Consider the following 15,526-nt stretch of genomic DNA (forward strand, 5'->3'; position numbering starts at 1 on the left):
CAAGATTCTAACGAAGAATATAGTATCCAAGTCATGAATATAAAATCAATCATGAACAAGCTATCTCTAGAGGTCTTTCAAAGTAAAAACATTTGTTGATGTGCTTGATTCCTTTTAAACATTTCTAATTGGTCTTTACCCTTGTCTTGTGGCATTTGCACATCATGCTGCCCCCATGCTATCAAACTTTCTACCTAAATTGCCTTTTCAAGTTTTCAACTTGGATATCTCTTTTGGATTTAAACTGCACTTTTGAATTTTCACCTTGAACTTTCTTCTTCTTTTTTTTTTTAACTTTTTCTTCCTTCTTTTATTAGAATTTCATCGATTGTTCCATCATGCACTTGAAGAATTCAAAACTTTTCCAATCCGAAAGATAACTTTAGCAAGCAAAAAAGGCCAAAGCCATGATGGCTATTTGACAATTTTTTAAGAGAAAGCTTTTCAACATGAGTACCCATACTTGATCGAAATGGACTTTACAAGTACGTAATGTAAGCCAAGATTAGGGATTCTGAAAGAATGGATTAATATGCCCAAAATGTGTTTTTGAAGGTATTTAAACAAAGAATCATTTATTCTCATGTGAAGGATTCTCTCTAAGACATGAATCCATCTTGTTTTTTTCTCTTTTTTTATGTCACAGCTTCCCATTTTGATGGATTGAGTTCAAGATTTTTTTTATTTTTTATTTTTTGTAAAACTCAAATTACTTCACTTTTGCCCTTTTAATATAAGGCATTCTTTCTTTGTACTTGAAGCAAGACTAGATTCATGCCTTTTGAAGGTTTTCCTTTGTAATTGCCCCTTAATATAAAGGATGATCCTTTGTTAAGGTAGATTTTAAAAATAATTCATCAAGTTCAAAAGGGTCGTAAATCAACAAATTTTCATTTATGAAGGAAAAATGAAAGATGGTCATTTCTCATCTCAAACATGATTACTTACATTGAAAAGCAAACTCTAGAGGAGATAAATATGAAACAAAGGATGATTTTATTTCTTTTTCCTTTTTTTTCTTTTTTGCTTTTCTTTCTTTCTTTTTTTTGTTCTCTCTCTTTTTTTTTTCTTTTCATTCCTTACATCTTCCAAATCATTATAAGGTTATATCTATTTTCTTTTTACTCAACCAACCTTAGCAAGTCATGAGACAAGAGACAATTATCAATATTCTCTTCATTATCAAGCTCATCAACACATGTATTTTTTCCAAAATCAAGTCCAGAATTTTTGTCATTATTGTTCTCATATTCATTGGTTGGAAACTTGGAGATGGGTAAAATTTAAGGGATATAGGGGTATGGAAATTTATATTGAAGAGATACGAAAACAAAGAAATTAAAATTGAAATTAATGAACATAAGAAAAATTATAAGAATGCATCATATGTGTCATTTTTTATTTAAATGATATGGAATAAAATCCCACTGTTCAGAAAAACTTTCCTTAAGCTCTTAGACATAAGCATTAAGGATTTCAATCCATCACTTTGTAAGGGACTCAAGAGAGACAAGCAAGTCAATGACAATTTAATTATTCCACTTCAAGCTAAGGGGTCCTAGATATTCCAATGGCATTTCTCAACCATTTTTAGGTTGTTCTTTACCCACCATGTGCACAAAAAGTTTAGAGCGAATGGTTGTGCTTGATAGCATTTACAATAATTTCTCTTGAAATCACCACGTCAACGAAATTTTTGGTAGCATTGCCAATTAGCCTTTCATAGTATGGAGTATGCAAAGTATTGATAAACAATATTGTTGCCTCCTTGTCAATGAGAGGTGTTGGACCTAAACAGCCATATCTCTTTATTTCTGAGCATACTCCCTAAAACACTGTGGATTTCTTCTCCATGTTCTACAAAGATAGTTTATCTAAGGCCATGTCTTTGACGTTTCTATATTGAGTTATTAAAACTCTAGCAAGATCTTCCAAGACGGGATTCAATTTCTATCCAATTGACATACCATCTAGTTGCGAACCCTGTAAAACTATCTTGGAAGCAATGAACCAAGAGTTTATTTGTATTTGTCAACATTACATAATGATATGGACCATTGGACATTTCATCCCATCATAATTTTCAAAATCTAGGTTCTTGAATTTCGGTGGGATCACCACACTAGGCATTAATCATAACTCTGCAACATTAATACTAGTATAGAAATCCAAACCTTCAACAACTCTGAGACATTCCTCTAAATGGTCATACTTTTGTAGTGCCCCTGAAACTATTTTCAACTTTTCTTGCTCTGGGATCGTCCAAATCAAACACAGGGATTGGGTCATAAGAATTGGCACTTAAAGCTAGCATAATGTGTCCTTAAGCTTATGTTGACCTACAAGTGGTTGGAATTGATATGCCTCAATTGGTGGCCCTAGCATCTAATATTCCTGTTGGGGAACATGCATCTGAGCTCCCTTTTATCATCACTTGGAGCAAAAGGTTCTTCAACTACCCCTTTCCCTTTACAAGTGGTCATCAGTTCCATCAATCTTGCCATCTTTTCCATTATCACTTCTTGAGTTTTCTCAATCTTATCTATTTGACTCAAGTGTTCATCCGTCATTATCCTATTATGAAACTTGGTATGATACAAATAAAGAACAGGCTACCTCAAGGTTTTCGATGATCAAACTATTCTTTAACCTTCTTATTACCATAAACATGGATCAAAATGTGCTTATGCCATGAAAAGAGATTGCATTTTTTTACATTTTTTTTGCTCAGTCAAAATAAAATTTTATTATTCATCCCTTGTTGGGGAAAAACTGGTGGGAACAAATGTTAAATGAGTAGACTCAAGAAAGATCTGCCAGCCTCAGCATAGTCCCTATAAAAGTGATGCCTATATGATTGTTAATGCAAATATATACACCTAAAATCCAAGCCTACAAGCTTTACAATAAAACTAGCCAGGTTTTGCATCCTAATTATCGAAATGAACACAGCACATTTAAAAGTTGTCAATACAACAAAGCATCATTAAAAAGCAGTTACAATCAGCATCATTAAGCTAGTAGCTACAAGTCACACATAAGAGTCACCACCATGTCGAGAACCATGGTTTCTTTGTCCACACTGTACTAATGTGTTCGCAAATGAATTACCCTGCCTAAAACGTGCTGAAAAGTGACATCCCTAAAGTGTTAATCAATATTAAGTCATCGAAGGAGAAAAGGTCACAACTTTATAATACAATTCATGTGAAGTCCAAATCCCTTAAACTAGGATATATTTGTCCTTATCAACAATAACAATGCATTTTTTACAATTATTGAACTATTTACAAACACAAAATGAATATGCATGCATGCTTAGTGAATGATACATGAATGAATGCATTTCAAGATATTTATCACATATACCTAACTTTGGGTGCTTTTTTATGCAATGGGTTGGCAAGGCTCTAATTAGATTTGACTTTTTATATCCTACTTTATGTTGGGTAAGGTTTCACACATATCTAAAGGTTTCCAAATAGCTCCTTGCTGGCATCCATTCTAAACTAGTAAGACATCCTAATCCTCACCCATTACAAAACAACTAATGGAAGTGGTTCAATTTGAGTGGAAGTAATTTACGTGACCACAAAGAGGTTATCACCTCATGAAAATAGGGTACTCTACTTCTTCATAATAGGAAAGAGCCTAGGGTTAGGGCTCATGCTTGCATGAATAAGTGTAGTGTGTGCAAAAGGACATACAAATCGTAAATAATAAATATATACACAAGCAAAGTGGCTAAAATCAAAATTAAGAAAAACAAAATAGAATATTGAACTAATTAAGGCTTTAAGATATCACATAATTAATTATAGGCTTGACTCACGAATTCCTAAGTGGAGTCGCCAATCTATCATAACGTGTGAGTTCGTAAACTTAACTGTTCGACGTGAAAAGAGAGCCATCACCAATCTTTTTTTTGTTAAGTGTGATTGGTCACCTAGGTGAATCTATACTTTTTAATGAGGACTTAAGCTTGACTTAGGTTCATTTAAAAAGATAGGTTCCAATTTATGAAACAAGCTAGGTTTAGAAGTATAGTTACATGTAAGGAAAGTGTTAGCACCCTCACAACGCCTATTTAATGTGATGCCTAATTAATTATATGTTATCCTTTTAGCCTTAATAAATCAATTTTAAATTCGTTATTCAGTTTTATTTTTCTTAATTATTTTTATATTTTGTTATTTTATTTTATGATAAAATACTATCATCTCCTAACTTTTAATCATAATTTCAAATTGGTCCATAGTTTTAAAATGGACACTTCACTTCAAAAATGTAAACACCATTAATAGAAAATATAGAATAAATAAAATACCCTTGGCGCTCCCATTCGTCGACCAACCACCCCACAACATGTGCTCCCCAAATAAATGGAGCAATAATCAAGTGCTCCCCAAAAGAGGGGAGCACCTTTGGAAGCACTGATTGGAGGGAGCATCAGATTGGTGTTCTCTGTGCTCCCAAGGGAAGGGAGCACTAGATTTAGTGCTCCCTCCGATAGGTGCTCCCTTGAATTCTTTTTTTTTTTGTAAAAAAAATTATATAATAGTAACTTTTAAAATTAATAAAGGGTAAAATCATATTTTCAATATTGTCACATCATTAAACTAACGGACACACTAATGATTGGACTTGTGTGTCTAGCGAAAAATATTTTTTTAGGGCAGGTATCTATTTCGAAAACTAATTGACCTATATGGAATTATGACTAAAAATTAGGGGGTGATAGTATTTTACCCTTTATTTTATCATTTTACAACAAAGAATAATCCTTTGATATTGAAATTTCTTTTGAATACTCTAATTCTTATGGCAGAATTCAAGAAGAATTTCTCACCTAGAAATTTTCTTAAAGTTATTACTTCTGACCTTCTCGAAATTCCATTAGTGGAGAATTTTTATTTACTCCTTTATTTGTTTTATTTATTTAATTTATATTTATATTTATATGTTTCTCCAAATAAATAAAAATTTCTTGATATTGAAATGTGTCTTGAATACTCCAATACTTATGGTAGAATTCAAGAAAAATTTCTTATCTTCAAATTTTCAAGCAAATTATCCCATATAACATTCTTGAAATTCCGTCATCGGCGAGTTTTTATTTACTTATTTATTTATTTGCTTATGTTAAACTTATTTTACATGTTTATTTCAAATTTATTTTTTTATTATTTTGAAATTAATAAAAATCTTTTAATATTACAAATTCTCCTAAATTACCCAACCCTGTTGGTAGAATTTAAGAAAAACTTTCTCACCTAGAAGATTATCCCTTAAAATATTCTTGAAGTTCCATCATTGGAGAATTTTCATTTATTTATTTATTTATTATTTTTTAAGCTAAGCTCACAAGTGAATATCATGATACAGTTTTCAAATTATTAAATATTTCCACCATTTATTTATTTATTATTGTTTTTTATTTTTATATTTTTTGATGGTTTTATTATTACCATAAAAAATGAAATAATAAATAAAGAAAAACAAGAAAACAAAGAATAAAAATAAAAATAAATATCAAAATGAAATGATAAAGAAAACAGAAAATAAACCCGTACCTTTTTTATGTGAATTGGGTCTGCCTTTTTACTTCGAATGGGCCACTAACTAAGATGGGACTGAAATGGACCTTGGTCAAAGTTGGTCAACAAGAGTTAATGGTCAATGTCAACCTCTACTACTTCCAATGGGCACAAGCTAAGATTGAACTGAAATGGACCTCTATCAAAGTTAATTAATGATCAATGTCAATCTCTTTAATATAAAAAAAATAAAATATTTTTATTTTTCTAAATTTTTATCAAATTATATTAAAATTTATTAATTTTTTAAATAAATATTTTACCTTATGAGTGTAAACATAGTTAACAAAAATTAAAAAAAATTAAAATATTTTTTCTTTTTTTATTAATTTTAAAAATTATTATTATATTTTTTTAAAAAAATAAAAAAAATAGGCGGTGCTCCCCATGCACAAAAATCTGGCAGTCAGAAACATGAAAAGCTATAAAAAACTGAACCTATCCATCTAAAAATTAGATCAGATCCAAACATCATAAAAGCGAAAACCATAGACATCATCTGGTCAAGTGCATTCCAAGCAAAAACACAGGACACAAGACCCCTCGTAGAACATTGTCCGTCTGAGTCCCACCTCAAATGCAAGAAAAACAGCAATCCACTGAGCTAGCCTTGGTGACAACCGAACCATAAACATAGAAGCAATCTAACTGCCTTCATCCTGGTTGGCCCTTGATCCATTCCATCTCTCCAAGTCGGATGGGTCAGACGGATCCTTGGAAGAACCTGCCACGCTCAAAGAAAAAAGCAGCAAACCTAGGTTCAAGCCGATCAAAACACAGTAAACTCATTCCCTTGGCCGAGTCCCGAGGAGTCGTCAACACGTAGCAAAAACCAGTCCAAACAAACTCAAAGAAGTGCATCAGCAAAGAAGACTCAGAAAACAAATCCCTCCCTTTCCTTAGAGATCAATCAATCTCTTCCCCACTACCTCACCTTCAGGTTAACCTCTCTCGACCTTTTGCCCCTCTTTTTACACTTTTCTTTTCTTTTTTGGTTTTTTTTTTCTCTTTTCTCATTTTTCCATCATCTCTTTTTTCTTTTTCTATTTTTTTTGTTTTTCCTTGGCTTTTTTTCCTTTTTTCTTTTTTATTAATAATAAAAAACGATAAAAAGACAGAAAGAAATAAACGAACCAAAAGCAATGGAAAACTAATTCAAAGGGAACCGGCGCACACAAAAGGTGGCATCAAACAACATTACCCATGGTTCCAAAAAGAACAACATTGAGGTGCCAAAAACTAACCACAACAAGGTCCACATCAGCCCCTACCTATGTCAAACAAAGTCACAATAGCATCCTACTTCTTCATTTCTTCAATAGGCAAATGAAATTAGTTAATTTGTGCTTTACTTCTTTCCAACGATAGTCAAATAAAACAGGTAGTTATGAGGAAATAACTGAAATAAATAGATACTTCCAATTTTGAGAAAGAATCTTGTAGAATGATAACATTATGCTTTTACTCTAACAAGTGAGATATATTTCTAATTTATAATAAACGCATGACCAGTGAAAAGAACTTGTACATCTGCAGCATTTTCAATCTTCTTCAAGTTGGTAGGTCGACAATTTGTTCTCTTGTGACTCACATTTTCATAAAGGTATTGCTCAGAAGGTAAGGTACTTTGTAAAGATTTCGTCATTGTTTTTTGTCTCTCTGCAAAACTTTTTACTGATCGAAGCTGCTTTCCAATCTCAAATCATCAAAGAATGGCTGCTGAATTTGCTGCTGCTGCTGCTGCCAATACCATGGGGAACCTGGCAACAGAATACGCATCAACTTATCTCAGTTACTTTTTCCGTTTTGGCAAAATTGTTGATGATTTCAAGAATCGACGAACCGAACTTGAATTGAAAAAAGATCGGGTGAAAAATGATGTCGATGAAGCTCTAACACAAACTAAGGTGATTGAGAAGGATGTTGTAGACTGGCTAACAAGGGCAGAGAAAGAATTGGGAGAAGCTCAAAGTTTGCAAGATGAAATGGAACGTAAAAAGTGTTTCAATTGGTGTCCTAGTTGGGGTTGGCAATATTGCTTAAGTAAGAGAGTAGTGAAGAAGACACTTTATATCTCTCAACTTTTAGAGACTTGTAATTTTCAACGAATAGGTCATCGAGCTACTCTTCCAGGATTAGAATTCATTTCGTCTAAAGATTTCATGTCTTCTGAATCTTCGAATTCTGCTTTCAAAGAGATCATGGATGCTCTGAATAATTGTGATGTGAACATGATTGGACTATATGGGATGGGAGGAGTGGGCAAAACCACTTTGGCAAAAGAAGTGGGAAAGCAAGCCAAACAACTTTTCGATAAAGCTGTGATTGTAACCGTGTCCCAAGCTCCAAATGTCAGCAGTATCCAAGACAAAATTGCAGACTTCCTAGATTTAGTTCTTGAAAAGAAGACTATAGAAGGAAAAGCAGAACAATTGTGGTTGAGAATAAAAGACGTGAAGAACATCCTTATAATCCTTGATGATGTTTGGGAAGAACTTGACTTGAAGGCTATAGGAATTCCCTTCGGTGATGATCACAACGGTTGTAAAATTTTTCTAACCACGCGTCTTCAACAAGTTTGCACTCGAATGAACTGTCAAAAGGACGTTCAGCTCAACATCTTATCTGAACATGAAGCATGGGCTTTATTCAAAGATAATGCTGGGCTAAAAGATGTCCCTTCCCCCTTGAATGATGTAGCCAAGAAGGTTTCCGGAGAATGTAAGGGTTTGCCTCTTGCAATTGTTACTGTGGGAAGAGCTTTGAAAGATGAAACTCTAGACGGGTGGAAAGTAGTATATCAGCGATTGAAAGACTCTAGGCATATGGAGAATCAAGATGTTTGCGGAGGTATTTATAGTAGTCTTAAGATTAGTTATGATTATTTAAAAACAGATAGCAGTCGTTCATGTTTACTATTGTGTTCGCTTTTTTCAGAAGATCACGAGATTAGAATCGAGGAATTAATTGTTTATGGAATTGGACAAGGAATTTTCGACGGTGTTAACTTAATTGAAGATGCAAGGAGGGAAATGCGTGTAACAATAACAAACCTCCAAAAGTCAGGTTTGTTGTTGAAAGCCAATGATGAAAGGCTTGTGAAAATGCATGATGTGGTTCGTGATTTTGTTCATTGGATGACATCAGAAGGGGAAAACACATTCATGGTGAAAAGTGGGTTAAAGGAATGGCCTAAGAGTAGATGTTACACAGCAATCTCATTGAGTAAAATAAATATTTTTCCTGACAAATTGGAGTTTCCAAATCTCAAAACTCTCTTGTTAGATTGTGATTATGACAACGATAACGAGAGTTTAACAAGAGTTCCCAGTATGTTTTTCAAAGGAATGAAAGTCCTCAACGTTTTAGTTCTTAAAAGGGTCTTCTTATCATTAGAAGTACTTCAATTCTTAACAAACCTTCGAACTCTACACTTGGAAGGTTGTCATTTGGAGAATGCTTCTGCATTGGGAAATTTGAAAGAACTTGAAATTCTTGTTATTCGTTATTCTGATATCAATAAGCTACCCTACGAATTATGGGAATTGACTACTCTAAGATTGCTAGTTATATGGAACTATTCACCAGTTTTGATTCCCCGAAATTTGCAACCAAGGTGAGTAGTAGATGTGACTCTTAATTATAATCTTGCTTTTAAATATTATTTATTATTAATCTTATTAATTTTCCTACTATTATATTTTATGCAAATCTACCCATTTTTTATTCTTCCCTCAAAATTCCCACATTCTTTATCTGGATGCCTTACTAAATCCACTTTTTCTAATTGATGGAAAGAAATTAGTTCACGTAGATCTCAAACCAAATAGGTGCCCCCTTAGCCAAGAAATTTTAGTCACCCAAGGTTTTTTTTTTTTTTTAATCTTATTCTCACGGTTTGATCTCATGCTTTAGCCTACTCTGTTTGAGCCTTCAAAGGTGAGGCAATTACATGGAGTTTATTTCTTTAATTGTTGTAAAAACAATTGCAATGTTTAGTAACTTTATATTGTAAATCATTATCATTAAAGTATAATCATAAGACATTGAAGCATATTCATGTTCATATTTCCTTTTTCTATATTTTGGTTTTCAATCTTTTGTCTTAAGTGATTTGCTAGGTAGGGTTATTAATGATTTTTATTATTTGTATGTTTTATAACTTGGTTATATCATTGATAGTACAACTAAATATTCATATTGTATATCATATTTTCATAACTTTTCTTCTCATGGGAATTTACTTCATTATATATCTATTTGTATTATTCACTTCAGTTGTTATTAGTTGCTTCTGGTTTCTTAATTAGCCTATAGTTTTGTTTAATGTCAGGTTGGAGCGACTAGAAGAGCTACACCTTTATCCATGTATACAAAGGCGAGTCATTAGCTTATTAAAGCTGTGTTCATCACCCCACTTGACCTCGCTAACACTGACGGTTTCTTCTAGACGTATTCCAAAAAGTTTTGCTTTCCCTAGATTACAAAGCTTCATTATAATTGTAAACTTGGTAGCAGAAGATGTTTATAATGTGTATGAAACTAATTCTGTTGGGTATTTGACCTCAAGAAGAATCTTGGCAATCAGTGGATTCTCATTGAATGCATTCAAGAAGTTGTTTTGGAATGTGGAAGAGCTTACTCTTGATAACGTCATGGATTACAAAGATATTGTCCCAAGTGCAGATCAAGGGGGACTGAATGAATTAACTTCTTTCAATATTAGAGATTGCAAGGATTTGGAATACTTGATTGATACAACACAAGAGCAAGGGCCACACTCTGCTGCTGCATTCTGCAATTTGGTGATATTAACTTTGACCAACATGATTTGCTTGAAAGAGTTGTGCCATGGTCGGTTTCCGAATGGGTTCTTGCAGAAGTTAGAAATATTGACTATATCGGAATGCAATAATCTCATAGTTGCAATTCCGGGCCTGCCAAATATAAAAGAATTGAGTGTTGAAGATTGTGCGAGGTTGGAAGTGGTATTCCAAATAAATGGGCGTCTTCATGCCAATGAAGAAAATCAGACGTCAATGCTATCAAGTTTAACTAATTTGGAGTTAGATTCATTACCAGAATTGAAGCACATATGGACAGGACCTCCTCATCTTGTTAAACTCCAAAGTCTGGAGGTTATCAGAATAGCGTCTTGCGATAAACTGGCATCTCTCTTTCCTGCCACCATTGCTCAAAGTTTGGTGCATCTAGAAGAACTCCATATACACGATTGCAGTGAGTTGGAACATATCATCACAGAAGCAGAAACTGATAACAATGAAATAGTATTCGACACGCATCTCCATTCTCTGTGTTGGCCAAAATTGAAAACTGTCCATATAAGTTGTTGTCCAAAATTAGAATATATGTTTCCGAACACTTCGGCTCAAGGTCTTCCGTGCTTGGAATTGGTTGAGATAATTCATTCTCCTCAATTAAAGCAAGTCTTCAATATGGCAAGCTCCAAGGTATCTACCTATCACTTAAGCCTCCGAAAGCTGAGGCTTGTAGAAATAAGTAGTAAGACACTGGCATCTCTATTTCCGAAGTCCGTCGCAGAAAGTCTAGTGCAACTGGAAATACTACAGATAGATTGTTGCCCTTTGTTGGAGCAAATTTTCTCAGAAATGAAGGTGTCTACGCATCATGCAAATCCGCCCGGGCTAAAGGATTTAGAGGTGCGCAATTGCCACAGGCTGCCAATTCTTTTCTCAGTGCCCCTTACTCCTTGTCTGGTGCAATTAGAAAGACTTGAGCTAGAGAACTGCACTATATTGGAGCAAATTATCTCAAACAAGGGAGTCGGTGATGGCAAAGTACTAAAGAATCCTCTGTGCTTGTCCAAATTGACGACTCTTAAGATAATTGCTTGTCCTAGATTGGAATATATATTTCCAGGCTTTGTGGCTGAACGTCTCCCACAATTGAAAGTGCTTCACTTAGAGGATTTGGCACAAATAGAACAAGTCATCAGCCCGGCAGATGACAGGGATGGAGATGACATTCTGCTCAAGTTGCCAGCTTTGCAGACATTATCAGTGAAAAATTGTCCCCAGTTGACATCCTTCATTATCCAGGCTCAGATAAAGGTATTTTTTTTCTTTCTCATTTCTTTTTTATGGTTTTGGTCACCACCAAGTGTCGTGCAAAAGTATTGTGCTTTTTGATGGGCTGCAATGGCATAAATGCACATACTGTGATGAACTCTTTAGATGCAAAAAGGAAGTAGTAAACTCATTGGTGTCGTTAAAACCCATTTATGTTGTAGTGGACAGAACTAAAGTAGTGAACTCAATTGTTTTATCACATCTGATAAAACCATCTGCAGTTCACCATTTTCTCTTAGATAAAAATGTAAGAGCAATGACCTATGTTTTTGTTTTCCACTTTCAAAAAATTTGACGACATTTTTGGCTTTAAATTTTGAAACATAAGTGCTGCAACTAAAAATGTAGGATTTTCTATGAATTGACATCTAAAGGTATGAAGACTTACGAGTAACATTTGCTCAAGTATTCCCAATCAAACACAAAAGGAATTTATTTAGTTACATTTAGTGGTATCTGTATTTGCAGGAATTATATCTTTCTAAGTTGGGAAATAGCAACCAATTGTGTATTTCAGCCAATTGCAATCAAGACTATATAGCTGTTGGGAATTATGAAGAGGTATTTCAGGTTCATGGTGGGTATTCATTCTCAAGTATAAAAGAATTGCACCTGGAGCATTTATCTAAAGTGCATAATATATGGAGGAGCGATGTTGCTCAAGTTGTAACCCTTGAAAACCTTACAATTCTGCAGGTGAATGATTGCAAGAGGCTAAGATATATATTTTCACCTACGACTGCTCGAAGTTTATCACAGTTGGTCGATCTAAATATAACGAAATGTGATGAATTGGACCAAATTATTGCTGAAGATGAAGTTTGTTCATCATCAAATCGTTATCCCAACCCTATAAGCTTTCCTAATTTGACCACAATTTCTGTTAGATTTTGCAAAAAATTGAAAAGTCTCTCTCCACTCGGATCTGCTTGTTGTCTTTCAAAACTTCAAAGTTTAAGAGTTCAAGGGAACTCTAAATTGGAGCAAGTATTTGAACCAGAAGATGAAGAAGAAGCAATAGCTGAAAAGGAGATAAAGTTTGATCGATTAAGATTATTATCACTTGAAGAACTACCAAGCCTCATTGACTTCTGTCCAATGGGATATCATTTCGTATTATCGGATTTGAATTGTTTGATAGTAGAAGAGTGTCCCAAGCTGACTACAGGTTTCTTCATAGATTCAGAGAAATATGTGCACGCCAAAGCAAAGGTACACACCCTGAAAACTTTAATCCTATCTATTTTAAGGCATAATCTTCAAAGTCTTCATGTAAATTACTTAAATGATTAAGTGATACACTGCAACCAAATCGTTAGTCTAGAATATCACATTTAATAAATTTGGCCTAAAACGCTTATAAATTTTAATATGCCTATTTCTTCGACATTCTACAATGGAAGAAAATGTTTTAGGTGTCCGAAGGATACCTTGTACAATCACTCACTTGCTAAGGAGTTTTGATGAAAAATTCTCTAATCACGTTTCCACCTTAGTAAACCATTTGTTAAGCCAACCACAACCTTTATCTTTGCGCTCCTTAAGCAACTTCTTATCCTCAAGGGTAAGCAAAAATTCATTAGGAGACAAACTCCTCGCAAGTAGTCCTGAAATGCCTTTCATTTTAAATAATTCCATTAAATCTGCTAAATATGAAATACATTCTGTTGTTACCCCAACACTTCTCCTCTGCCAAAGTATGTTTTCCATGCTCAACTCATGATACACTTTTTAAGACATTGAATATCATCTTCTTTCTCTTCATTTGAAGCTCCACCTTTTTCAAAAGCACCCTTGCAATACCAGAGCATAAGATGACTTAGTGAATAAGGCCAGCTTCTGTCTCAAAATTCAACAGTAAGCTCCATTCCTATCTTCATTAATGCTAGGCGCATAAAAAGCTTCCTTTCCACTTCCTCCTTCAAAATAAATCTCGACTTCCATAGCTGGCTATATTAACCTCTAGCCTTTGGTTAAGAAGCCAAGCTCCATTGAAATTTTGGATTGCTCTTCGAGATTCATTAAAAGATCCAAATATGACAAAGCGATGCCGCTTAACGTATTCGTTTCTGTTTCTCCCTATAAATGTATTGACAACCTTTTCGAATTGATCAAAAATCTTTTGAAGCCATCTTCAATGGACTCTTGCAAGAATATTATTCACAAAAACTAAAAATACTCTAACATGATTATTATTGATGAATAATGAGTAAGAGCTTTGATTATTGACTAGTGAATTATGTACAAGCTTTTATTTGGTATGTGCAGAGGCAATTCGAGCCTTTAATTTATAAGGCATAATCTTCGAAGTCTTTACTTAAATTACTTAAATGATTGAGTAATACACTGCAATCAAAAAGTTGGTTTAGAATATCACTTTTAGTGAATGATTCCGTCACCTTTTATGAATTTTGGTCTAAACTTATTTATAAATTATTATATGTCTATTTCTTCGTTTTTCCTTGTCACATGCGATATTAATACTTTTGTTTTACATTCCATTGCTTTAATTGTTTTAAAAGGCACTACAATTGCTTCAAGAAGACCTCATCGGAGGGTCTACTAGTACTCCAAATGTATTTCATGCTGAGAACATATATTGGTTTAGCAGCATGAGTGGTGTGCTCCCACCTTACATGGAAGAATGATGAGATGATTTTAGGGGAAGTTGCAACGGCATATCTAAAAATAAACAATTAGGTTGAGGCTGTCAACTAAATGATTTTGTGGGCTATTATGGTAGAGTATGATCTTTGTAAACCCAGTTTTTGATCAAGGGCATTGTTTAGAATGTTGATGATTTATGCTGCCAATATATTTCTAGGCAACAGTGAACTTTTGTAATTGTTCAAGTTCTCAAAACCTATTGTTGAAACTCTGTTGATCAAGTAGCTTATCGAATAATCAGTGAAAGAAAAATAAGTGATGAAGATGTATCTGTTGTAATTCTATTCATCTTGAAAGTAATTACAAGATGAATCTGTTGTAATTCCATTCATCTTGAAAGTAATTACAAGCAAACTATTTATAATAGTATTGTAAGAGTAAAGTAAGTGTAACTACTAATTGACTGACTAAAGTAATAACTAAGCTAACTAACTAATTACCACATGAGTTAAAGTAAAGAAAGTAAAAGATAAAATATAACTATTCACAAAATAAGACTATTTACCATAAATAATCACATGATATGCACGTGGTCCTTTCCTTTATTAAACTTCAATCTTTACTGTGTCAATCATCAGCCTTCAGGAAAGGTTTAGCTACTCAATCAAGTCTAATACCCCCCTCAAGGTGAACTATGTATATTATGCACATTCATCTTGCTTAGGAGGCGTTGAAAATCCTTTGGTTACAGAGCTTTAGTAAAGAAATTTGCAAGCTGAGACTCAGTTGAAACATAAATTGGTTGAATCAATCTTGCAATATTTTTTCTTTGATAAAATAATAATCCAGCTCTATATGCTTTGTATGCTCATGAAACACAAGATTTTTACTAATGTAAATGGCAGATTGACTGTCACAATATAACTTCATTGCATCTTTATGACAAATACCAAAGTTTGCCAATAAAGATTTCAGCCATATACCCTCACAAGATGTTGCTGCCATTGAACAATATTCAACTTCAACTGGGCAACAACAGATTTCTTTTAGATCTCCAACTAACCATAGAATCATCAAGAAACAAATCATATCAAGTAACAAATTTTCTAGTGTTGGGATAACCTATCTAAACACTATTCGAATAAGCATGAAGCTACAGATTGGATTGTGAATGCATCAAAATTCCTTGCCTTAGTGCCCCTTTTAAGTACT

The 15,526-nt window shown here is 33.7% G+C and overlaps 1 protein-coding gene across 1 annotated transcript; it reads left to right on the top strand.

Moving 5' to 3' along the window:
• LOC18586950 (probable disease resistance protein At4g27220) lies at window positions 7,310-14,355 on the top strand. Its single transcript, XM_007010562.2, has 4 exons — window positions 7,310-9,213; window positions 9,931-11,689; window positions 12,176-12,919; window positions 14,230-14,355. The coding sequence occupies exons 1-4, from the start codon at window positions 7,310-7,312 to the stop codon at window positions 14,353-14,355; spliced, it is 4,533 nt and encodes a 1,510-aa protein (XP_007010624.2).

This window comes from Theobroma cacao, chromosome 10, assembly GCF_000208745.1.
Source record: "Theobroma cacao cultivar B97-61/B2 chromosome 10, Criollo_cocoa_genome_V2, whole genome shotgun sequence".
NCBI classification, from domain to species: Eukaryota; Viridiplantae; Streptophyta; class Magnoliopsida; order Malvales; family Malvaceae; genus Theobroma; species Theobroma cacao.